The sequence below is a fragment of the Nicotiana attenuata genome, unplaced genomic scaffold (assembly GCF_001879085.1).
Source record: "Nicotiana attenuata strain UT unplaced genomic scaffold, NIATTr2, whole genome shotgun sequence".
Classification (NCBI taxonomy): domain Eukaryota; kingdom Viridiplantae; phylum Streptophyta; class Magnoliopsida; order Solanales; family Solanaceae; genus Nicotiana; species Nicotiana attenuata.
Genome location: NW_017670822.1, coordinates 95,950 through 123,165, shown reverse-complemented (window position 1 = coordinate 123,165; position 27,216 = coordinate 95,950). Strand labels below are relative to the sequence as shown.

General features: G+C 36.2%; 2 protein-coding genes across 3 annotated transcripts; both read right to left on the bottom strand.

Moving 5' to 3' along the window:
* Nucleotides 1-1,074: 1,074 nt before the first annotated feature.
* On the bottom strand, nucleotides 1,075-4,437 carry LOC109243666 (probable leucine-rich repeat receptor-like protein kinase At5g49770). 2 transcript variants are annotated; one of them, XM_019410627.1, is made up of 5 exons: nucleotides 4,291-4,437; nucleotides 3,988-4,122; nucleotides 3,409-3,848; nucleotides 2,729-2,778; nucleotides 1,075-1,697 (listed from the first exon to the last, which is right to left on the bottom strand). In XM_019410627.1, the coding sequence occupies exons 3-5, from the start codon at nucleotides 3,644-3,646 to the stop codon at nucleotides 1,533-1,535; spliced, it is 453 nt and encodes a 150-aa protein (XP_019266172.1). In that variant the 5' UTR covers nucleotides 3,647-3,848; nucleotides 3,988-4,122; nucleotides 4,291-4,437; the 3' UTR covers nucleotides 1,075-1,532. The 2 variants fall into 2 exon arrangements, with proteins under 2 accessions (XP_019266172.1, XP_019266173.1); XM_019410628.1 differs by lacking the exons at nucleotides 3,409-3,848; nucleotides 3,988-4,122.
* A 242-nt stretch (nucleotides 4,438-4,679) lies between these two features.
* On the bottom strand, nucleotides 4,680-26,621 carry LOC109243660 (probable leucine-rich repeat receptor-like protein kinase At5g49770). Its single transcript, XM_019410619.1, has 13 exons — nucleotides 26,543-26,621; nucleotides 26,387-26,423; nucleotides 24,905-25,025; nucleotides 8,974-9,045; nucleotides 8,261-8,335; nucleotides 8,091-8,162; nucleotides 7,256-7,417; nucleotides 7,106-7,180; nucleotides 5,655-5,726; nucleotides 5,479-5,550; nucleotides 5,315-5,383; nucleotides 4,984-5,163; nucleotides 4,680-4,692 (listed from the first exon to the last, which is right to left on the bottom strand). The coding sequence occupies exons 1-13, from the start codon at nucleotides 26,552-26,554 to the stop codon at nucleotides 4,680-4,682; spliced, it is 1,032 nt and encodes a 343-aa protein (XP_019266164.1). The 5' UTR covers nucleotides 26,555-26,621.
* Nucleotides 26,622-27,216: the final 595 nt, after the last annotated feature.

The window sequence follows — 27,216 nt, the reverse complement described above, 5'->3', positions numbered from 1 at the left end:
AGTCCCATGTTAATAAGATTTGGTCTTTGTAGTTGTTCAAGGAAACTTCAATTTAATATTCAAGTGTTCAAAAAATTTACGCATTGATGACTTGTTTAGAGGAAATTGAAGACCAATTCAAACAAATATTCATCTATAAATACGAAATGTTTTCTTGTTATGTTTGTCAAAAACAAAGATCATTTGAATTATTTCATAAGATAGTTAATTTATATAGCAGCAATGGCTCTCAATTCATTTGCGTTAACCATTACCATAATGGCTGTGCTATCTTCAATAAGTCATGCATTTGATCCTAGTCCTTTGCAAGATATTTGTGTTGCTGTTGATGACGCCAAAGCTGCTGGTAAAATATAAAATTACTTTGAATGCCAAATTACAATCATGATCTTCACAAATTTTAATTAAGTTTTTTGTACTTTAGCCTATCCCTTTTTGGTAGAAATGACATCAAGTAGCTATTCTAAAGGACCGCTATTTAGAGATTAGCCAATGTGTTTTGAATGTCAGTTTTTCAGTTCAATTTTTTAGGACACAAAGTATTTTTACTCTAAACTTTCAGGACAAAATAAGTACTGGCTAATCCCTGAATATCAGTCCTCCCCCCCTCTTTTGTTACCTTTTTTTTTTTTTTTATTAAAGCTTGTTTTTGCAGTTTTTGTGAACGGAAAAATTTGCAAGGATCCAAAGAAGGTTGTGGCAAATGATTACCGACGCAAGTTGCCGACGGATTTCTGTCGGTAACAAAGCTTTACCGACGGAAATCCGTCGGTAAGTGGTTGGTAGGTAAATCCTTCCTCGGTAAAATGTACCGACAGAATCCGTCGGTAAGTACCGACGGACCCCATCGGGAAGCCATCGGTACATTGCTGATAGGATTTGGTCAAATAATTTTACTTACCGACGGATATCCGTCGGTATATTATAAAATAATATAATAATAATAATATCAATACCGACGAATATCCGTCGGTACATTAAAAATAATAATTTAATAATACCGACGGACACCATCGGTAAGTTTAGAATTTTGATTTAGTAATATAAAAATAAAAATATGAATAAATTCATATTCCGATGGCTATCCGTCGGTATTTTCAACAAAATCTGAAAATTTGGTTCAAGAATACCGACGGACTCTGTCGGTAAGTCCCTCGATAATTCTGGTACATTTTTGGCAGGTACTGCCTATATTTGGTTGCACCACCTGCCAACAGAATATTACAATACAAACTAAAATGCAACCACACAAAAACTCAACTTAACAACAAAAAACTTTATAAACTATATCCAAATTATCCCTTCAAGCATCCAAATATCCAAATTATCCCATCAATCATCAAAACTATCCAAAACATCAAAACGTAACATTCAAAGTTAACATCCAACTAAGCAACAATCCAACCAAACATAAAATCACTCATCTTCGGGTTCCCCCTCTTCTTCTTTATAATTTGTATTATTTCCATCACTTTCATCCTCTTCATAAATGTGGCTTTTTGGCGGAGAGCGGGGCAAGCCGATTAAGTGGTTCACTTGAGCCTTGAGGGAGTCAATGTCATTCCTAAGTGTGTCTCTAATCTTCTCTTCATGCTTTCTTTTTTCTCGTTCATCCGCACAATTCCTAGAAAGTTGTTGAATTGTTCGCCGCATCTCCTCAAGCTCCTCATTTTGCACGGTGGCGGATGTCCCGATATCTTGTAATCCACAAAAGAGAAGTGGAAAAAATACACACAGAGTTAGAATTGAATAATTCAACACCTATCAGTGAGGTGCAAAGACCTAAAGTGGACATAAGCCTCTGAACTTAATACGGAAACAAAAATTCCCAAGTCAAACCTCAATTTTTCTCAAACAATCTTATGTAAACTCATTTGACAAGGCGCCAGTTGTACAAAATATAAGCAGATTAAGTTTTCTAACTTTTTATTCTTATGGGAGGAGACAGATGAACTTTCTACACCATTTGGTCAATGAAAGTATAGTTTTACATCATATATTAAGTATCAGTCTTTTGTTTCTTATTAGGCTGATATGATGAGTTCCTTTTGAATATTTCCTCAAAAGGAAGCAATATCATTTAAGCTATGACATTTCAATTAGTTTTTGGAAAATTTAACTCAGAAACAACGAAAAGTCAGTCTTGGAATTTAAACTATTGTGGTCTTTGTGAAACAAGAGGTTCTCTTACATGAAATATTTTGCTTCTGTCTAGCCGAGATGGAAAAGTGACTAATTTATTTTCTTCTAGCATTTATGTTTAACAAAATGAAGAAAATAAAAGTTGATTATATTCTTTATCTTTCCTTCATTATTTTTATTTTTTCATGTCTATTTTCTCTATAGTTTTCCTTTCCATCCCTTAACTTGCTAGTTGGTAATTGAGAAAGGTTATGTTTAATTCATTTTTTATTCCCACTTTACATTTGACATTAAAGGCCAGAGATTGGTGAATATAGCATCGGCAGTACATCTCTGACCCTAACTAAAACAACTAAATATAATAATCAAAATGTCATGTTGTTTTTCTTTTTTCTAATCACCACAAGTTTATCAAATCTTTAAAGGCATGGATTCCCCTAGTATATGTATCAGTAACAACTGCGAAAGATTATGAAACAAATTACTCTATATTATTTAACACTATCTGGGGGAAAGACAGGAAATGATTAAAAATTTAGGAGATAACTTATGTGACATCTGAACTATCGAAATTCTTTAATGTTACCAGCATGAGCTGCTCCAATGATAATTGCTTGTGAGATCCTCTTGATCCAACTGTAAAGCACAATACCTGTACAGTCAAATCTCTAGTAACACATATATAAAATAAATTTAATTATCATCCATTTACTGCATTCAGTGCCCAAGCATCATACTCAACAAGCTAATAATTACTACTACTAATTTAGTTATAACAATAGCATTGCAGTATTCTGTAAAATCTGCTAATTCATAAACTTCTCTAGAATTCAGTGAAGCAAAGTATTTGCAACATGTTAAAGAGCGATTATCAGGAGAAGCTCCTAATGTTAAATCAATTTATTGCCTTCGCCACTGCAATGATAGAAACATAGTCGAAACAGAAGACATATATTGTCTTCCTGTTGCATCACACCAAACATAAACAAATAGTTGTATCCCTCCTCTAATAGTTTGAACTTTTAGATGATGTGCTCCCACACTAACATGGTAAAACAGTCCCGAGTTCAAGTCTCACCAACCCTCATTATCAAAAAGAATTTTCACTGAATACATCCCTTCTCTAACAGCGTAAACAGAAACTTGAGCACGACAACTTCTCTTTGTTATAAGCTTTTCATCAGAAATAATTGTTTATCATGGACCATAAGTAGATATATATAACTAGTGCATAAGAAATATCATATCAACGAAATGTTCTGTCACCTTCGAAGTAGTTGTAGCTTTCACCAATGAAAAAGAATGGTCCAAAATTTGGTGGGGGTTTGAAAGTCTGATTGCTAAGTTCAAATCCGATTGTGGTAATCCCTGTACGGTTGAAACCATCTTGGCCAAATGGAAAAACTTGCAGGTGTAATACAAGGTAGTCATCTGAATTCTTTTTCGGATTGCTCAAGGAAACTGAATCTACTAGCACCTGATGTCGGCTAAAAGAAGATATCATAGACTGTTGAAGTGACACATAAACACTTGTGTTTCTCAAATCAGAAAAGGAAGGAGCTCTGAAATATAGGTCGGGAATTTGATCAGAACTGCATTGAGTTCTGAAGCAATTATCTTATGGGGTTGAATATCCAAAGTTCTCTTGGGGGTTGCCACAATAGTTTTCTGATCCTCCTTCTTGACAAACTGGATTATGCATAAGTCTGCCAAGTGAACAAGTCGAAAACCGAGATTGTTAAAACTATAAAATGGGATTCAGAAGAATCAATTGTCAACAGGAGTTATCCAGTATTTCTCTTCTCATAGCTAAAGTGAAGAAAAAGTGGCTTGAGGGCAGCTTACATTATTTGAAAACGATATCCAGGTCTTTCTGTAAATGAATCGATGTAATTGTTCTGTAAATCAATCAATTTTAACTGGCTTCCATAGTTGGACGCAATATCCAAGGTTACATTGATTTTGTTTCCCCTCAAGATGCTGTCATAAGGAACCACCTCATGGACATAAAATTGAAATGCAAATTATAGAATCATATACTAAATCACTTCATGTTCCTTAAAAACTTTGTTACATTACTATTACATAGCGGGAAAAGAGAATAGTTGCAAGACATGCACCATGGACTAAAGGTAAAAGGACACTCACACTGTCTGCAATTGAAAAAGGTTGAAGAGGGTTGCCGGAATTTCTCCTTGTAGTTGAGTGTTTTCCATTACCCTGTGAGCAGTTTAATTTATGAAGTGCATAACAAATTTTATGAACCAACTCCATTAGGAAAAAACAGACGCTCATAACAACAACAACAACTACCCAGTAAAATCTCACAAAGTGGGGTCTGGGGAGGGTAATGTGTACGCAGACCTTGCCCCTACCCCGATAGGGCAGAGAGGCTGTTTCCGATAGACCCTCGGCTCAGAAAGACGGAAATAAAAAACAAGAAAAGACAATTCATTAGTAACTCCATTAGAAACCGTAATAGTAACAGAAGCAAAACAACCAAAAGATGAATGACATGCAATAACAGTAACCAGAACCTAAGGTCCGGGGCTAAGATAAACAACAAGGATAGTGTGGATTCAACATGAACTGCAAGCCATCTAAGATCAACCCTAATCCAACCCCGCCTCACCCCCGGTATGAAGTAAGGAAAGCTCTACTACCCCCTAACCTACAACCCTAATGCTTGACCTCAAGACCTTCCTATCAAGGGCCATGTCCTCGGAAATCTGCAGTCGTACCATGTCCTGCCTGATCACCTCTTCCCAATACTTCTTAGGCCTCCCTCTACCTCTTCTCGTACCCACCACGGCCAACCGCTCACACCTCCTCACCGGGGCATCAAGGCTTCTCCTCTGCACGTGTATGGATGTGAATTCTGCGGGGCCACATGCACTTGGTGTCGGAGACAGATACACACATGCATGTATATAGAGAGAGAGAGAAGTGTACAGAGTCGTCAATGACTGTAAGGTTGAAAACCACAGTGGAAAATCAGCTGAGCTAAATGTACTCATATCTCTGCAAAACATGATCATAGGACACCAGTGAATATTAATATGAATACATAATCTGTAGCGTGACAACATGAAGATTGATGTATTCTCTTAGCAGAGTAGAGTTTCAATCAAAACACCAGTACTCCCAAGGCATTGTAAGTCAAGGAACTTACAAGTAGTTGAGGGCATTCATGCCAGTGAGATCAGGCAAGGGGCCAGTGAATTCATTGTTTGATAAGAAGCTGCAAGTCATATGGAAAATTTATAGTGGGTTTGATACACTCATAAAAAAGGGGATCATACCAAAGTTATATTAGCATGTCACTTGTCTACTCACAGTTCACTCGTACGCGTGAGATTATTGAGGGTTGATGGAATCGATCCATCTAATGAATTCCTGTCAAGACGACTACAGCGTACATGGATATCCAGTTAATAAATTTTCCCAAGTAATGAAAAGCAAGAAAGATGTTAAAATTATTTAAGAGCGTGATGGATTCTGGAAATACTTACACCACCTCCAGAGTCTTCACAAGTCCTAATGTAGGGGGTATTTTTCCAGTAAGCTGGTTATGCTCAAGCAGCCTGTGCAATTACCAAACACAAACAGAAGAAACCATTAGCCAAACGTAAGTAGTTTGCTACAAGTGTCAGCGCTAGCACCGTAGCATAGGGCTGGGACAATAATGTGTATGGAAGACAATAGGATTTTTATAAAATTAGGGAAAGGAGTTTACAAGTTTAAGATAGCTGCTGAAGTATTCACAAAGCTATATGAAAAATGAAATCCAAAACCATAAGAAGGAATCTGTGGTCCCTGCCCTTGCCATTAGCTAGGGTAGAACACTATCCCTTTCTTTTGTGCATGTGTGCATGGTTGCACACTCACATTTCTAATCATAGTTTTGAGATTACCAAGCACCTTTTGTTATATGTGTGGTTGAACATTGTAGATTGAGAAATGTTTAAAGACAGAAAGACTTCAAATCTTGAGAAAGGAAAAGAAAGAGGAAATAATTGGATAGAAATAAAGCTAACACATGCTCACAATTATTTTGACAACAACGAAAAGAGAGCTTGGATAGTACATAAATGAGGAAGGTAGTTAGTAAGTGATTGTGGGACAAGAAAGTTATAGAAAAATGACAAAGAGAGTGTTCAATAACAGAGGAATGAAAAATGAAACCAAGTGAAAAATCAATATGTTGAAAGATTGAGGAGATCAAAGCTAAGTTTATCTTATAGGCTTGATTGGTGCGAGCACTCGAAGACAAGAAATATGTAAGCATTATCACATTTTAAACAATACATGATAGGTTGTGTTTACATTAGATTAAGATTTTGCTTGCCTTCAGTAATGATGAATGATAAGTTATTAGATCACACCTAATACTGAGAAAGATTTCTCCACCATGAATTTAGAATTGATACAACATTTTCCATTTATAGACCAATGTGGGACTCTAATACACCCCCCCCCCCCCCCCCTCCCCCTCCTCCGGCATGACCATGGCCGGACACTTTGAGCATGGATACCATAACATAGGAGCCCAACACTGGGTAACACAACAATAAAGATGAGTATGATTCTGATACGATGAAAGGAAAATGGATGTTGGGCCCTAACTCAACTTCATAGATAGCTCAAGAGGTGGGGGTTGTCTAAGATTATACAACAGCCCGTACATTTGACCAATGTGGAACTCTGACAAATTGTTGTATCTTTTCTAATTTCAGGGAGGGAGAAATCTGTCTCAAGCACCAGGGACATATCTATGCTATTTCACCAGATACAAAAGACAAATGCATACTCTCTATCCACTTGCCTTTTCTAAGAAAAAAGAAAATAGGTCAACGAGAAGGTTCCAACATAACTTCATCAGTCAACACATGTGTGGCTACACTATTGTTGATCGATCGAATAATTTTCAAATTATATACACTTTCAGTTCAGAGGAACTTACAAATGTTTGAGAGTCATATTTGAGCTGAATAGCTGAGCTGGAATCTCACCTGAGAGCTGATTTTTCCCCAGGTGACTGCAAGGTAAGTGGTATGTCAGATGAAAACGAGAGACAAAAGTTATTACTTAAGAAACAGACAGTATTACTCACAAATGCTTTGTATGCACAAGCATGTCCAGACCAGGTGTGTTTCCATGGGAGACTGGAAGAGGTCCATTGAGCCTATTATCAGCTAAGTCCAGCCAATATAACTTTGATAAATTACCAATAGAAGCTGGTATTGCTCCAATAAAGTTGTTAGAATTCAAAGATCTGCATGTTTCAGATTAGTGTTTTAGAAATGTAGCCCAGAAGAAGAAACAGGAGAAGATTTAGAGAACATGTTACTCTACTTAGAGTACTACATGTCTAAGATTGCATTGATTATGCAAAGGGATATAAGAATTAATACAACAACAATTACCGCCACTGTCACAAACGAGTTGGGGTCGGCTATATGAATGCTCACTGACCATTTTACTCCATTTAAACTCATCTCAAGCCAATATTATACAAAATAAAAAGTACTAGAAGAATTTTATATTTTCTGCTGACGTATAAATCTCTAAACTGTAAGCATCCAAAACTCAATTTAGGCAGCGGATGTGATATTATAGGTACTAAAATGTCAGCATATTCTGCATAATCTCAATAATCTGAATTCATTAAGCACTGAGCTTATAGACATTTGTAATAAGCAAGTTAATTCCATGAAGATCACTCAAATGATCAATTTGTGGGAACAAAACAATCCAATTCATGTAATCAATTCTGACATAGTTTTTAGATCCATTATTATAATCGGAGTAGAGGATTATGAATGTTAATTCACCATCATTCCTTTTTTTTTTTTCCAATTCAAGCAAGTCATATAAATAAGACTGACACAGGATACATTCCATATAGTTGGTAAACTTTGTAATTATAACAAATTTGATATCCTTACAGAAAAACCAGCTGACTAAGGGATCCAACTGTGTCCGGTGTCAGTCCATTAAATCCACAACCAACAAGGATCCTGCGACGTAGCTAAGATCAATTACTCATTAAAAATATGAAATACAGAATATCAGCTGGTGAATTAACATTTTTTGTATTATCATGTAATTCCCTTACAGAATTGATAAGCTCTTCAAACTTCCAATTGATTGTGGGAGTGAACATGTCAAGCCTTTGTTGTATGATAGATCCCTATAAGAGGAAGCAGATAATTAGAACAGAATCTAAAAGCTTTCAACAGGCAAGGATATTTCTATGCATGCATGAGCACAGCACATTGGGGAAAAATAGCAATGTATATACAATACTTCCTCTGTCCCAATTTATGTGATGAACTTTCCTTTTTAGTCGGTTCCGAAAAAATTGATACCTTTTTATATTTAGAAATAATTTAACTTCAAACTTCTCATTTTACTCTTAGTGAGATCATTCATAACCGCACATAATATATATGGCTTGTTTCAGACTACAAGTTCCAAAAACCTTTCCTTCTTTCTTAAACTTTGTATCCTGTCCTAATACTCTCTTTTTGTAATTTCCGAGTATTTAGATTAGTCTGATTTAACCTCAAAATTTGGTTAAGTTAACTATCAATAAGCAAAGAGTGTCAAACAAATTGAGATAACATTTCAAATTTCGCTCACTAAATTATTAAAGTACTTGTAGCTCAGGGAAACGAAACTAGGAGTTAAAACTAAATTGATCCATAAAAAGTTGATTTTTACCACTTATTTAGTTAGTACCAAGTAAAGGTTCAGATGATTCTTAAATTTTAATCAACTAATATGATTAATGCGGCGAGGACTCTCAATTATGAGTAGAAGACATACAGTATCTGCAATTCAGACAAGGCCTCGATGTCTCCAGACAGCTGCCCTTTCAGATTCATGCTTGATAATTTTCTGAAATTTCATAGCCCGTTCAAAAATCAGCTTATTTTGATAAGTGTTTTTTTTCAAAAGTGCTTTTCTCAAAAGTACTTTCTGTGAGAAGCAGTTTGTGTTTGGCTAATTAGTTTGAAAAGCACTTCTGAGCAGCAATTAGTGTTTGGCCAAGCTTTAAAAAACTGCTTTTAAGTGTATTTTTCTCAAAACTATTTTTTTCTGTTTCTCCGAAACTGCTTCTGCTTCTCCTCAAAAGCACTTTTTTTCATTCCAAAAGCTTGGCCAAACACCTCAATTTTTAGCTAAAAAGAAACTTGGTCAACCAGGCTATGAATGATTAGTACCTCAAACTTAAATACAACACACTTTAATATGTTGGAAAGCCTCAAATTGCAAAAAGAAGTAAACTTTACGTTAGATATGCGTCATATAATAAAATAAGATTTGATTTTGGCCTAGTTTCATCAGATAAATTATTAAAATAAATACTCCATCCGTCCCAAATTAACAGTCATTTTAGCTCAAAAAATTGGAAGAAGTTGGTAATTAGCCATTTTAACCCTTCTATTAGAGTTTAGCCGGTTATATAAAAAACTATATTAAACTTTAGCCACTCGTTTCATGCACGGAAATATTTTGGACGACAATACCCCCAACTGAACTACGGAATAACTCCATTAATTGGTGCTGAATTTTGAATATGACAACAACAATAACAACAAACTCAGTGTAACTTTACAAGTGGGGTATGAGGAGGGTAGTGTGTACGAAGACCTTACTCCTACCTTTGAGAAGGCAGAGAGCTTGTTTACGGTAGACCCTCGGCTAGGAAAGGTAAAAGGAAGGGCAACAACAAGCACACCAATCAGAAAACAAAAGCAAAAATACAAAACTAACACTAGGTACCGCAATTAGAAAGCCGAACGAAATCAACAACAAGTAGTAACAGAAGTCAATGAATACGAAAAATACACAAATGACACTAAGTCATGTATTAAAGCTACTGTTACAGACAAGGACAACACTCGGCTACCTATCCTAACCCTTTACCTTTTTTCTCAACCTTCATACCTTCCAAGCCATGGTCATGTCTCAGTCAGCTGGAGCAACGCTATATCTTGCCTAATCACCTCTCCTCAATACTTCTTCGGCCTATCTCTACCTCTCCTTAGGCTCTCCAGGGCCAACCTTTCACACCTTCTCACCGGTACATCGGTACATGTCCTCTTCACATGTCTGAACCATCTAAGTCTCGCCTCCCGCATCTTGTCCTCTGCAGGGGTCATGCCCACCTTGTCCCTAATAACTCAATTTCTTATCTAACATGGTATGCCCACACATCCATCTCAACATCCTCATTTTGAATATATAAGTTCAAAATTTCAAGAACAATCCTGGAGTTTAACATTAAACCCCAATATCATATGCTAGAGTTCGAAACTTTAACAGGTAAAACCTCAGCATACGATACTGGAGTTTAAAACTTTTAAAGGTAAACTCTAGCATACATTGTTGGAGTTCGAACCTTCTTCTTCAATTTCCATGTATGCAGTCAAATACATATTATGTGGAAGAATATTGTACCTTTCCTACTATTCTTTATATATATTCCGGGTGATATTCACAAATGGTCATATAACTATGACTTTTTTTCACCAAAGTTATATAACTTTATTTTCTCACACAAAAATCATAAAACTTTCACCCCACAAAAATCATAGTGACCAAAAAATATAATTTTTCGGTAGTACTTTCTTATTACACTTTTTTATTATTTATTTTTTGTCTAATAAATAATAACTCAATTAAAATAGGAGAAATACGTATTTTTAGCCGCTGCATGCAAAATAAACATTCGATATTATATATATATATATATTATAATATATATATATATATATATATATATATATATATATATATATATATATATATAATATATGTGTGTGTGTGTGGTGTGTGTGTGTGTGTGTGTTGTGTGTTTATTTTATATATATATATAATATACGTATTCTATTTTTTTTGCTAGCGAATGCAATTAATTTCGGTACCAGTTAATTTTGTGTTTTTCCCTTAAAATACGAATGACTTAACCCAACCTACCCAATACCTATATATATAAATTAAAATAATACTAAAAGTGAATCGTTCCCCCACAAAAAACTTAGTTTGGAATGCATGAGATTCTGATAAAAAAAAAGAGGTATAATTAGAGAGCACTTGAAACAAAAATACTATCGATTTGAATGAAAATCTTAAAAAGGAAATAAAAGTCAGACGTATCGTTTTTTAATGTGAAGGATTCAGTTTTAGTATTTTTCTAATTTATATATGAGTTTTGGGTCGGGTGGGTCAGGCCGGGTAGAGTCATTCCTAATTAAATTGGATTATTACTTATTAGACTGAAAATAAAAAATAAAAAATTGTGGATAATAAAATACTACTGAAAATTATTTTTTTCGGTCTACAATTTTTGTGCACGTTAGTGAAAGTTTTATGATTTTTGAGTGAGAAAATAAAGTTACATGACTTTGGTTAAAAGAATCATAGTTATATAACGATTTGTGAAATTTACTCATATATTCCTTGTTCTCTTGGTAACCATGAAAGGCATTAACCTTCAGTTATGCTTGCCAACATACACACAGCCACCACCTACTGGTGTATCAGATGTGAGAGAGTTATTTGTTATCAAGAATCAGTTTCAACTACTCATTTGTTACGTTTGGTGGATTAACTTAGAGGAGAGGTCAATTGTTCTTTAAAATTTGAAGGTTTCAAAATACCATATTGTTGAGAGGTTAAGGCACTGTGAGAGTTAGGAAAACTGTTAGGAGTTAGTTAATTAGTTAGAAGTACAGCTGTCAACAACTGTTAGATTATTTACTGAAGAGTAGTCAGTAAATATTTTGTATATAAATAGATACAGTACATTACATATCAGAATAAGTAGCATATCAATTTCTCTCCTCTTCTTCCTCTACTTCATCTATGCTCTTCCATAGCTAAGCTTCTTCAACATGGTATCAGAGCTCGGCTCAACTCTAGCTAGCTCAACAATGGTGAACGAGTAAGAAGAGAATTCAATTGAGCTACCTTTTAACTCGAAATTTCTTCCATCTTCAATTTGAAGAAACAGTTCCTTCTTCTAGCTAGGGTTTGTTGATTTTTTAATAGATTCAACATTTTTTGGGTCTCTACAATAAATTTGGGTGAGTAATTTCTCCGATTCGAAATTAAAGTGTTAAAATGACGATTAATAAAAATGAGTCCGTTGCGACTACTGTTACATCACCATCATCAGACACTCAGAACCTTGATATAGTTCATCACAATCATCCTTTGTATATTCATCCTTACAATACTCAAGGTGCAGTACTTATCTCAATTCAACTTTGAGGTTAGGAAAATTATTCTCTTTGGAGTAGATCTATGAAAATTGTATTGCATGGCAAAAATAAGTTAGGCTTTATGATAAGGACTTGTAGAAAGAAAATGTATGATACTAGTCTACATGAATTGTGGGATCGATGTAATGCTTTTGTTTTGGCGTGGATAATGAACATTGTTGCTCCAAATTTGCTGAGCATTATGCTCTGTGCTTCTGATGCACACAAGGTCTGTGAAGATCTTCGCGAAAGGTTTGATAATTTTAATGCCTCTACGTCCTTCTATCTGCACAAGGAAATTACAAAGTAAGATGCAAGGATAGTGTCTTCTATAAATACTATCCTTGGTCATAGCAAAATAAGGCAGTTAATAACAATTCCACTAAAAAGTGTGATGCTTCTCTGTGGCACAAGAGGTTAATATATGAAGGTTCTGCAGAAAAAAAGTAGTTTACATAGTGTTCCTAGGCAAGATCACTGTTGTACAGTTTGTCTTGTTGCTAAGCAATCTAGACTGCCATTTTTTAATAGTACTGCTTGTTTTGTTCATCCTTTTGCACTTGTACATGCCGATTTCTGGGACTATATAGAGTCCCAACTCATGATGGTAAAAGGTATTTCATGACACTGGTAGATGATTTTTCTAGGTATACCTGGCTCTTCTTAATGAACACTAAAACAGACTCTATCATAGTCTTAAAGTTGTTCTTAGGACTTGTTCAAACTCAGTTCAATCGCAAGATTAAGTGTTTCAGGTCTGAAAATGGCAGTGAGTTCTTCAATAAGCAGGTCAGCAATCTCTTAGTTAGTGATGGTATCATTCATTAGAGTTCATGTGTTTACACACCGGAATGGTAGGGTAGATAGGAAACACAACTACATTCTTAATATAGCCAGAGCCTTGAGATTTCAAGCATTTATTCCATTAAAGATCTGGGGTGAATATGTTACCACATCAATTTACCTATTGAATAGATTACCTACAGTATTGTTGAAAGGAGTCTCACCATTTGAAAAGTTATACAACAAGGTTCCTTCCTTACAATATTTAAGAGTGTTTGGTAGCTTGTGCTATGCCACCACTGTCAGAAAATTGGACAAGTTCTGTCACACAGTTGTTCCAACTGTTCATTTAGGTTATTCCTCTGTGCAGAAAGGCTACATTTTGTATGATCTCCATTTTAAAATGTTCGTCGTCAGCAGGGACACTATCTTTAAGGGAGACATTTTTCCTTTCAGACATATCACATCTATTTCCTCTCCTCTATTTCCCATTTTGGATTTTTCAGAAGTTGAGTGCTCTCCTATGATATCTAGTTCTAAACCCAAGCAAACTGCAGTTGAGTCCTTTGCTCTTGACACTAGTCAGCCTATTGCAAATTCTCCTGCACAGTTCAGGTCCTCAAGTATAGCTAATACTTCCCCACCACTCAGAAAGTCTTCTGGGACTTCTATTCCTCCTATATGGCTGAAGGATTACATTGTTCCTTCCAAATGAGCAACATGCAATTACTCTATCTCCAGTATATTTGTTATGATAGTCTATCTCATGCTTATCAGGCCTGCCTTGTTGCTTACTCAGTTGTGTCTGAGCCCATAACCTATACAGAAGCTAGTTCTGATCCTAAACGGATAGAAGCTATGCAGGCTTAAATTGTATCCCTTGAGGAGAACTAGACCTGGTCCATTGTAGACATGCCTCAAGGCAAAGTCCTTATTGACTGCAAGTGGGTCTTCCAAGAAAAATATAAGTCAACTGGGGAGGTTGAAAGATATAAAGCTCGGCTGGTTGGTAAAAGATACAATCAGCTTGAACGCTTGGATTACAAACAGACCTTTTCTCTTACGGCTAAAATGGTTATTGTGAGGTCTGCAGTGGCTTTGGATGCATCATCTGGCTGGTATATCTTCCAAATGAATGTGCATAATGCATTTCTTCAAGGAGATCTTCTTGAAGAAGTGTACATGCAGATCCTAGATGGCTTTGCCAGCCAGGGGGAGTTACATCATCAGAAGGTGTGTAGGCTTCATAGTCCTTGTATGGACTTAGAAGGCCACTAGGCAGTGGAACCTGAAACTGACCTCTGCACTAAAGGACATGAGATTTGTGCAATTTTACTATGACTAATCCCTTTTACACAAAGATTGAGGAGTGATATGATGATAGTGCTAGTATACGTAGATGACCTCTTGGTCACTGGAAAAATTTAGATCTTGTTCAGCAAGTAAAGACAGACCTGCAGGCAAGATTCAAAATGAAGGACTTGGGAAAATTAAAAAGAATTCTGGGAATTGAGTTCTCCGGATCTAAAGAAGGGATTCATATGAACCAAAGGAAATATGCTCTTGAATTGATCTATGAGATGGTCTTAGCTGGTGGAAAATCTATTGCTACACCCCTTGAGTTTAATCATAAACATACTTCTGTGAAATTTGACAGTTTCACGAGTAATGGTGAAGCTTCTACTGACAGACAACTTGAGGATGCTGGCAGCTATCAAATATTAGTTGGCAGACTACTATACTTAACAATAACAAGGCTGGATATTGCCTTTGTTTTTCAAGTACTTAGTCAATATATATATGCCCCTAAACAGTCTCATATGAAAGAAGTTATGAGAGTGGTCAGGTATATCAAGAGAACAACAGGATTGGGATTGTTCATGCTAGTAAAATGAAGCAATCATCTGGTAGCCTACTATGATTCAGATTGGGGATCATGTGTTGAGACAAGGAGATCAATCACTGATTATATAGTTAAGTTTGGTGAAGCATTAATCTCTTGGAAGTCCAGAAGTAGATTACATTATCATGTCCTTAGTCGTTAACTAAGTACACGTGCAACACTTGACAACTTGCTCACGATCTTGCCCAACTTGCTTACGTTCTTGCTATGCCAAGTCAGTCATACTACACTCAAGATTGCTAAGGAATGTTTGAACAGAGGAGAATTGCCAAAGGAAACTTTATTATTAGAGAGAACTTGATTGTTTTGCCTGATGAGTTACAAATGAACGCCCCCTATTTATACTAGTCCCCAAGGGCTAGTGTGTAATTAATAATTGCTCTACAAGTCCTTCCATATTTACAAATAAGCACACCCTAGAATTTTCTACATGACTAGAACATTCGAAGGATTTCCAAAAGAGTCTTCCTACCAAATCCATAAATATCTAGAGCTTTCCCAGGGAAACTCTCCATAGTTCTAGAATATTCCACCAAGAGCTAGTCCCTAACTTGTGTAACCCTTCCATATGGCAAAAATATATGCCAAGTGGCACTATGTGGAATGATGATGTGGCAGGTCACGACACTCTCTCCGCCCAATTTTGTGCCTCCCTCGGCATAAAGCATCGACATGTACGCGCGCACCTTGCCTTGGCATCGTCATCTTGTCCATTAGCCATGATGCTCTATAGAGAGGTTCGCCTTCCCATGTCACAAGGCACTGGTCACCTTTCTTCTTGCCCCATTTGTACTTTGGATGGCTAGCAATGATGGCCTCGATCCTCCACCCATCGTATGCCTCACCTTGCTCTTGGCCTGAATCTCCCCATGACTCGACCAAGTCTAGCAGCTTCTCAAGCATCGGGTCTATACTTTCACTCCCTATTTGGCTGCCCTCCATGGTCCCAGCCTTACTGGAAAACTTGACCCTCTGCTTGATGCATCGTCTAGTCCGATAGCATGTAATCACTTTGTAACTCGCCATCCACTTTAACTATGTCCACCCAACATTTTTTGCTGCCACCATGCTCCATTTGCATGGCTCCAAGATAGTCTTTGTAATCCCCTACTTTCGGCTTAGATTCCAAGTGCATCCCCCCAATGCAAGCAGTCCCTCATGTGTTAGCTTTGTGTGCCTGAGCAATGTTCCCGATCATTGCTGCAAGCTTTCCCAACTCTAGGCATTCACTTACCCGATGTGATCCTTTACAAAAGTAGCACCCTCCCTTAGGCACATACTCACTACCATTTTTCCAGCCCCTTGTTGTTTCGCTTGGACCCCTTTCCGTTATGGGATGGCCCCTTGCCACTACCCTTGTATACCTCGGCTATGCATTTCTCGTTGTTCTTGTCATGATCTCCCTTACCTCTCTCGGCGTTGCCTTCTTTGGACTTGGCAGGATCCATCTTGAAGTCAACGAGCGACCCGGCTACCGCTATGACCTCATCCATGTTGGATACTTGATGTCCTCTTAACTCTGTTTTGCCCAATTTTGCAACCCATCCATGAAATAGAAGAGGGAATCTTCCTCGGAAATGACGGGATTTGCAGCATTAAGATAGTGAACACGCGCACATACTCCCGAATTGTGTCCGTCTGTTGGAGATCCCTTAGCTTCCGCCTAGCCTCATACACCACATTCACCGGGTAGAATTGCTTCTTCAACTCCTTGAACTGCTCCCACGTCAATCTTGCATAGCCTTTTCTCCATGTCAGCACACTTTCGACGCCACCGTAACGCGGCAATCTCTGGTCCAAGTACATTGAGGCGTTACTTACCTTAACGATTTCACCATCCTCCTTGACTACCTCAAAGTACTTGTCCATCCTCGAAAGTAAGTCTTCCACCTCGCGTGCATCCCGTGCACCGCCATACTTCTTTCGCTTAGGGACCTTCACATTGGTCCCTTTTGTAAGTACCACACCCTTGGTAATTCCGACCATGGTTCCCTACAAAGCTTCCTTCTAGCGATCTCTTGTATTCTTTCTAACATTCCTTTAGTCATAACCTTTGCTATGATACCACATCGTCACGTCCTTAGTCGTTAACTAAGTACATGTGCGGCACTTGACAACTTGCTCACGTTCTTGCTATGCCAAGTCAGCCTTACTACACTCAAGATTGCTAAGGGAATGTTAGACAAGAAAGACAAGAGAAATTTGCCAAATGAAGCTTTTTATTGTAGAGAGAACTTGATTATTTTGCTTGATGAGTTAAAAATGAATGTCCCATATTTATACTAGTCCCCAAGGGCTAGTGTGTAATTAATAATTGTTCTACAAGTCCTTTCATATTTACAAATAGGTACATCCTCTAGAATTTTCTACATGACTAGAACATTCCAAGGCTTTCCGAAAGAGTTTTCCTACCAAATCCATAAATATCTAGAGCTTTCCCAGGGAAACTCTCCATAATTTTGGAATATACCACCAAGAGCTAGTCCCTAACTTATATAACCCTTCCATATGGCAAAAATATATGGAAAGTGACACTACGTGACATGATGATGTGGCGGGTCATCACAACATTCTCTAAAAGTTTTGTTGAGGCAGGATTCAGAAGCATGGCAGCTACTGTTGCTTAAGTCACCTAGCTAGTTGGATTATTTAGAGAACTTGGAATTACAATGAGCACTCTTGTTCAACTGTTCTGTGATAGCAAAGCTGCTATACAGATTGCAGCTCATCCAATATTCCATGAGATAACAAAGCACTTTGATATTGATTGCCACTTTGTAAGAGAGAAGATTCAAGACGGACAGATTTAAACTTAATATATTGGCACCAAGGAACAACCCGTTGATCTGTTATCCGCTACTGTGTTAAAATACAAAATCAGAAAAACTGTTAGAAGAATAAAAAAACTAGAAAACAGTAAAGAATAAGAAATGTTCCGAGTCCACAATTTGCTTGTGTGTCCTTAAGGAATTTTAACCCCCTCACACGTTGCCAAGGTAATGGATTAAATCCTCCCAGGATGAAACAGAATAAACCTTCCTGCAACAGTGGCAATACAAACTGCAGGATACCAACAAACTCAAAGAACGGAGCAAAATCACACTTACAAATTTGAGAGAGAGAGACTGCGAATTAGAATGCAGTATTTTCCAGAAAGAAGGAAGTTCTGTAGTGTTTTCGTGTATTAAAAACGAAGCCATGCCTCAGAATTTATAGGCAATTATTGGAAGAGGTGTGATGTTTGTTCTAGAAAAGGTGTCTGTTCAGCAGTTTACACGTCCTGCCGCGGTCCTACCGCGGTTACGCCAGGATCGCGGCCAGAGTGGTCTTCTGAATCTGTAGAAGTGTTCTGGCGCGGTCCTACCGCGGTTACGCCCGGACAGCGGCTAACTAACTGATATTTAATTAATTATTAAATAATTAATTAAATAATTTTTTTCCAAAAATAAACTTATCGATCGTTTGACAAATCCAAATCCAAATCCAAATCCAAAGCCAAAGTCGAGCCGAGCGAGTGACGACGACGGCGCGAGGGTTCATTCTCTTCAACTCCTTTTAAGTGCTTTAAGAAGTGATTCTATATATAAGCACACACATGTAGTTGTCCCTCACCAATGAGGGACAAAGTGCAAGTCAAAAGTTCACTTCATTCAAATTTTCATTTCCCTCCATTTTATTTCCCACCATTTCCAATTCACACTCTTAGACTTTTAAAGCCCAATGATTAAAGTCCAACAATCCCCCACATGAATGGGAATGGCTGTAACAAATATGATTATAGATGAAAGCTGTGTGATTTGCAAGTAAGGATTAATTGCATCTGGATAAGTAGGTTTCCCTTTGAACTTTCCGTAGTGAACATATGTCGGATATACTCGGTCAATCGGTAGATTTGATATCTTTGAACCGTCGAACTTTAGTGTATACCTAGACAACCATATGTCACACAACCAACCCTTAACCGTCTTTCGGTTCTCATTATTGTGTTCGTTTCAGCCATGAACACCGCCTGGTTTCATAAGTGCGTAGAGAATTGGCCTTACAGAATTCTCATTGAAGCGACTTCCACTTCACACTTACATAGGTGATTCCTAAACGTGTAATCCTTTAGATTGACACTATTTGATAAATACCACATCAAACTTAGGTAATCATTACAGAATGTGTAAAGTTCTATCCTTGTTACTGAACATTGTCTTCATCATGAGAAGGGACCAAAGATTTTACTTTGACAATGTTGAACCGGTCAATCACAATTTTGTTTGAGCTCCTTGAACCTAGATCTCGGAACATCCAAAATTCTACGTAGAGTTACCGCCATGTTGACTTGTCCTCGGCCATAGTCCCATTCCCTTGGATGATTTCTCAACTCCTTCTCTAGTTAAGCCTTTTGTAAGCGGATCCGCCACATTATCCTTTGATCTTACATAATCAATAGTGATAATTCCACTAGAAAGTAGTTGTCTAACGGTGTTATGTCTTCGTCGTATATGACGAGACTTTCCGTTATACATAACGCTCCCTGCCCGTCCTATTGTAGCCTCACTATCGCAATGTATGCAAATAGGAGCTAAAGGTTTTGGCCAGAACGGAATGTCTTCTAAGAAATTTTGAAGTCATTCAGCTTCTTCACCGGCTTTATCCAAAGCTATAAACTATGATTTCATTGTAGAGCGAGCGATGCACGTTTGTTTGGAAGACTTCCAAGATACTGCTCCTCCACCAATAGTAAAAACATATCCACTTGTGGATTTTGTTTCTGTTGAGCCGGTTATCCAATTTGCATCACTATATCCTTCGATAACCGCAGGATATTTATTGTAGTGCAAAGCGTAGTCTTGGGTATATTCCAAATATCCCAGAACTCGTTTCATTGCCACCCAGTGATGTTTGTTTGGATTACTTGTGAATCGACTAAGTTTACTTATTGCACAAGCTATATCAGGTCGTGTACAGTTCATGATGTACATTAAGCTTCCCAACACACGAGCATACTCCAATTGAGACGTACTTTCACCTTTATTCTTTATAAGATGATGATTTAAGTCAATTGGAGTTCTTGCACTTCTAAATTCCAAGTGTTTGAATTTTTCAAGTACCATTTTCACGTAATGTGATTGAGACAAAGCTAGACCCTGAGGAGTCCTCTGGATTTTAATTCCTAGAATTACATTGGCAACTCCTAAGTCTTTCATATCAAACTTACTAGCAAGCATACGCTTAGTAGCTTGAATGTCGGCAATGTCTTTGCTCATTATTAGCATATCATCAACATATAAGCAAACAATGACTATATGATTTGGAACGTTCTTAATGTAAACACATTTATCACATTCATTAATCTTAAAGCCATTTGACAATATTGTTTGGTCAAATTTCGCATGCCATTGCTTGGGTGCTTGTTTTAGTCCATAAAGAGACTTAACAAGTCGACACACCTTCTTTTCTTTTCCCGGAACCACAAACCCTTCGGGTTGGTTCATGTAAATTTCTTCCTCTAGATCACCATTTAAAAAGGCTGTTTTTACATCCATTTGATGGATTTGAAGACCATACAAGGCGGCTAACGCTATTAGCATCCGAATGGATGTAATTCTTGTTACCGGCGAGTATGTGTCAAAATAGTCAAGACCTTCTCGCTGTCTAAATCCTTTGACAACAAGTCTTGCCTTGTATTTGTCAATAGTACCATCGTCTTTCATTTTCTTCTTGAAAATCCATTTAGAACCCAACGTTTTGTTACCTGGAGGAAGATCAACCAATTCCCAAGTATGGTTGCTCAATATGGATTCTATTTCACTATTGACAGCTTCTTTCCAATATTGTGCTTCTGAGGAAGACATTGCTTCCTTGAAGGTACGAGGCTCATTTTCTAGCAGGAAAGTCAGAAAATCTGGACCGAATGAAGTAGATGTCCGTTGACGTTTACTTCTTCTCGGATTTTCCTCATTAGGCATACCATCTGTTATTTCCTCCCGAGGTCGTTTTGACTTTTGGTAGGTCACTTCACTTTCCTTTTTATACGGATAAATAGTTTCAAAGAATTCAGCATTATCTGATTCTATTATCGTATTAACGTGAATCTCGGGATTTTCTGACTTATGAACCAGAAAACGATATGCCTTGCTATTGGTTACATATCCAATAAATACACAATCAACCATTTTTGGACCTATCTTAACCCTTTTAGGTTTAGGAACTTGTACCTTAGCTAAACACCCCCACACTTTGAAGTATTTCAAGCTGGGCTTCCTTCCTTTCCATTTTTCATAGGGAATGGATTGTGTTTTACTATGAGGTACACGGTTGATTATTCGGTTAGCTGTAAGTATAGCTTCCCCCCACAAGTTCTGTGGTAAACCTGAACTTATCAACAACGCATTCATCATCTCTTTCAACGTTCGATTCTTTCTCTCCGCAATTCCATTAGATTGTGGAGAGTAAGGGGCAGTTGTTTGGTGAATAATGCCATTTTCCAAACATATTTCTTCAAAAGGAGATTCATATTCGCCACCCCTATCACTTCTTATCATTTTGATCTTTTTATTTAGTTGTGTTTCAACTTCACTCTTGTATTGCTTGAAAGCATCAATTGCCTCATCTTTACTATTAAGTAAATAAATATAGCAATATCTCGTGCTATCGTCAATAAAAGTAATAAAATACTTTTTCCCACCGCGAGATGGTGTTGACTTCATGTCGCAACTATCTGTGTGAATTAAGTCTAAAGGACTTGAATTTCTTTCAACGGACTTATAAGGATGCTTAGCATACTTTGATTCCACACATATTTGACATTTGGAATTAATGAAATCAAATTTTGGCAATACTTCTAAATTTATCATTTTTTGCAATGTTTTGAAGTTGATGTGACCAAAGCGTGAATGCCATAAAGTGTTTGACTCAAGTAAGTAAGAAGAAGCATTAACTTTATTGATAGGAACTGCTATTACATTTAGCTTAAAAAAGGCCATCATTCAGGTAACATTTTCCCACATACATATCATTCTTACTTAGTACAACACTATTAGAAACAAAAATACATTTGAATCCATTTTTGACAGGAGTTGAACGGCTTGACGAGGCAGCAACATTCGTAACAGTAGCACCTGTTCCCGCAACATTTCCATTAGTTTGGTTTTCATTCGTCATTTTTTCTGTAGAGTTGGAAACAAAACAGAACTTTGTTAAATCAATGAAGTTTTGATATCTTCAAACTGAATACCAAACCAAACATACAATACGTAACAATGGTGAAGTTTTTATATACTTCAAACCCGTACGTTTATTATTCCGGTAAAGTTTTGATATACTTTAAACCGGACAGAACAATTATTGGAGTAGAAAGCACGAAGGCTTTAGTCTCCAAACCAGTATACAAAATATAAATAACAGTTTAATATATATTTCAACACAAAAACGTTAGTTAAAATTCCTTAAGCTTGTTATCCGCTACTGTGTTAAAACACAAAATCAGAAAAACTGTTAGAAGAATAAAAGAAACTGGAAAACAGTAAAGAATAAGAAATATTCCGAGTCCACAATTTGCTTGTGTGTCCTTAAGAAATTTTAACCCCCTCACACGTTGCCAAGATAATGGATTAAATCCTCCCAGGATGAAACGGAATAAACCTTCCTGCAACAGTGGCAATACAAACTGCAGGATACCAACGAACTCAAAGAACGGAGCAAAATCACACTTACGAATTTGAGAGAGAGAGACTGCGAATTAGAATGCAGTATTTTCCAGAAAGAAGGAAGTTCTGTAGTGTTTTCGTGTATTAAAAACGAAGTCATGCCTCAGAATTGATAGGCAATTATTGGAAGAGGTGTGATGTTTTTTCTGGAAAAGGTGTCTGTTCAGCAGTTTACGCGTCCTGCCGCGGTTATGCCCGGACAGCGGCTAACTAACTGACATTTAATTAATTATTAAATAATTAATTAAATAAATTTTTTCCAAAGCCGAAGCCGAGCCGAGCGAGCGACGACGGCGCGAGGGTTCATTCTCTTCAACTCCTTTTAAGAGCTTTAAGAAGTGATTCTATATATTAGCACACACATGTAGTTGTCCCTCACCAATGAGGGACAAAGTGCAAGTCAAAAGTTTACTTCATTCAAATTTTCATTTCCGTCCATTTTATTTCCCACCATTTCCAATTCACACTCTTAGACTTTTAAAGCCCAATGCTTAAAGTCTTAAGCCCAATGCTTAAAGTCCAACATGATCTGCTTACCAAGACCTTATGCAAGCCACAACATGACTATCTAGTTAGCAAGGTGGGAATGAAGAACCTCTTCCATCTCTTAGCTTGAGGGGGAGTGTTGAGAGGTTAATGCACTGTGGGACATAGAAAAGTTGTTAGGAGTTAGTTAATTAGTTAGAATACAGTTGTCAACAACTGTTAGATTATTTAATGAAGAGTAGTTAGTTAGTGTTTCCAAAGTAGCATCTCATTTTCTCTCTTCTTCTTCTTCCTCTGCTTCACAATTGCTCTTCCATGGATGAGCTTCTTTAACACATATGGTTAAGATTTTTTCATCTGAAATCAGTTTGAACTCCAGCAATGTGCGTTGGAGTTTTTCTTTCAAAGGCCGCAAAGTCGAGCATACGTTATTGGAGTTCCACCTGTAGTTAATTTTTGAAACCCATGAATGGTTACTGGATTCTTAAATTTATAAAGGTTAAACCCCATAAATCATTGATGGGGTTTAAACTCCAATACATTGTCTCGGAGTTCCACTTGTAAAATTTTTGAACTCCAGTATCCATTGCTGGAATTGTTTTTTGTTTTAGTTAGAGGCAAAAACGTCAATTTAGTCGGACAATGATTATTTTGTCATTACAATTTAAATATGACTAAACTCTAATAATCAGTGCAAAAAATGACCAATCCCGCTAATTTTTACAAAAAATTTGTCCCGAATTAATTGTTACTCCAGAGATTCAAGATTAAATTTTTTACTCCCTTCGGTCCACAATAAGCGACTATTTTACCTTTTTATTTTGATCCAAAATAAGTGTCCATTTACATAATCAAGAAGGAATTAATTTTATTTTTACAAAAAATTTGTCCTTATTTACATATTCCAATGTGTCAAGGTAACAATTAATTAAGGTTAATTTAGTAAATACATCTTTTTCTCTCTAGGAGTTCGTATGTTCTTAATGGGTGTGAGGTCACTTATTATGGACCCGAGGCAGTAATTATTTCCAACTATGAGCTTGTTTGGATTAAGCCATTTTTAGATGTTATCTTTAATATTAAAGAAGTTGTAAGTTCTTTTTAATACTACTCAATTATCAAAAATACTTAATAGAGGTAATGTAGTAAACCATACTTTATATTTATTATTTTCTCAATATATGTGAAAAGAGATAAAGTGACGGTTAAAATAGGACGGAGAGAATAATATTTTATCTAAACAAGAACAGCTGTATAATTGTCTCAAATTTGCTGATTTTTTATAAATAATTCTGTTATTTCCTAGTAAATTAAAAAGAAAAAAAAGAACAATTTCTAAACTAACGAACAGATTTTTTACAATCTGAAACGCGTGTAAACTGACTCCGGTTGGGGGAAAATAATTAATGCGAAAAAGAATTATTAGAATAGCTGGCACAATATATGAGGAGGGGTGCCCATTAAATTAGCATGTGACACTGTCTCGAGCTAAATATGTAACTTGTGTTTTCATTTCTTAATTTCAAATTTGTTCCTAAATTTTAGAATATTTTAAAGAGTGTTAATATATGATTCTCATTAAACAACTGTTACTATTAATCAACAAAAGAGAAACTTACATAGTAACAACACGTGAATTGTTGCACTCGATGCCTTCCCACGGATACCCACAAGCATCTGTACCTCTCCAACTTGGAGGTACATTCTCCCACTCTTCCTTAAGTGACTCCAGAACACCATCTGCACCAACATATATTTACGACACTTAAATTGTTTAATTTTTTGTCTCCATTGAGATATTGATTTTATAGATCTGTTTTCAAAATAAAACTTTCATGCGAGAAACTATGTATGCAAATTTTTATAATTAGGACAGCCGAGTGGACTAAGCTCCCGCTATGCAAGGGTGAAGCTAGGTTGGACCAAGGGTGATCAACTGACCACCCTTCGCCGAAAACTTATACTACGTATAAGGTAAAATATTACTTGTTATTGATTAAAAATAGACTTTGAACACCCTTGCATAGCCCACTGGCAAAGGGTGTTCAAAATTTGAACACACTTATTGAATTTTTCAAAATTTTAACATACTTATTGAATTTTCTGGCTTCGCCACTGCCACTATGCGTGTGGTCCGGGCCACAAGAGTTTGTGAAAATCAGAGGTGGCTGAACCCCAAGGCAAGTAAGGCAAGAGCTTTAGGCCCCATAAATTTGAAGGCTCTACTTTTAGTAGTTTTAGGTTTATGTATTTATTTTCCTTTTATTGAAGTATTTAATGTGAACAACTATAATTTTGTTGTAGAAAAGGAAAATAAAAGTTTACTTTTACCGTTATTGCATATTAGGGATATGAACCGTTACTTTTTACCGTTCTTGCCTTTTTGGGATTGACTTTTTTTTTTTATATTTATTCACAACTACTTCTTGCCTCCTTCTTTTCTACATTAACTTCTTAAAGCTTTATGATAATTCTTACTCCTTCGTATCAAAAGAACTACAACACTCTTGTGATCCTTCTTTGTGAGATAAAATACAAAGTTGGTAAGTACCAAATTTTTTTCAATGATAAATTTTTTCTTTCTTTCCAAGAATTTCTTTTTCTACACATTGTACTTGGGACTGATTTTTTACAAGAATGATTTTACAGGTTTTCAACTTATTAAAAAGTATTAAAAAGTTATTTGGGATCAATTTATCAATTGAATCAGGTTCTATTCTAACCTTTAACTATTTTTTTAATCTAAAATTTGTCATTTTTTATATTTCTACTTTATGGATATACTGTAATTTTTTTGTTATTTACTAAAGTTTAAATATGTCTGCTAGAAAATATGAATCTGGTTATGCTAAACTTCAAAAAACAAGAAGAATTGAAACTTTAAATTAACTTTATGAATTCGCTAGAAAAATAGGCATTAAATAAAATACATATAATTTTTTAAAGGAATTAAGGCCCCTCATTACAGTTTGGCTTTAGGCCCCGAATTGTGTTGAGCCGCCTCTGGTGAAAATAACCAGTATATACATAAGTTAAATCCTTAAGTGAAAAGCTTAAATGCTACAAAAATGAACTAAAGAAATGGATTAAATAAGACTTACAGTCACCAGGATTGGTCAAAGCTTGCAGCACCAAAACCTGCATAGAAATAAGCAGCCAAGAGATCAGTTGGATTCTTGATCTTCTTCTTCTTCTCCTCTAAGGGGTCAAAGAAAGAAAGAATATGGTTTTGAAAAGAAATGGGAAGAAGCTCAAACCACAAGTAACATGATCAAGAGGATAATATATCTATCTCTGTAGAAGCGAAGACTTGACTCAAGTCTTCTCTCAGAGATAAAACCTACCGTCTAAAAACAGTTCCCTCTATCTAAGGTAACTCTACTAATGTTGTTATGTTGTTGGACCCCATAGAACCTGTACTGAACTACTTCATCGAATGACATTGTTCTACTTAGATGAAATTGTCCATCCCAACACAAAATTCTTTATTTAATGCTCCTTATTTAATATTTGTACCGTCCTAATTTATGTTTTATACTTTTTTTTTTGTTCTGTTTAGGAAAGAATATCATATTCCGATATTCTATACAATTTAACTTTAAAATTTATATTTTACTTTTAATGAAATAATTTATACTCACACGAATATCTATAACTTGTTTAGACTACAAATTTTAAAAAAAAAATCTTAAATTCCGTGTCCAATAAAACAATACCACAAAATTCTTGTTTATGCAAATCATATCATCCATTCATAATTTTTTATACCAAGATTTCAATTCTTTCATGTTTCAGTAGTAACATATTCTCCCATGGAGTTAAGGTCTAAATTAAGGAAGATTTTAATAGTAACATATTTTCCCATGGAGTTAAGGTCCAAATATGAAAGAATTAAGCGTTTTCAGAACTCTACCGCCTAATCAATTTTGCT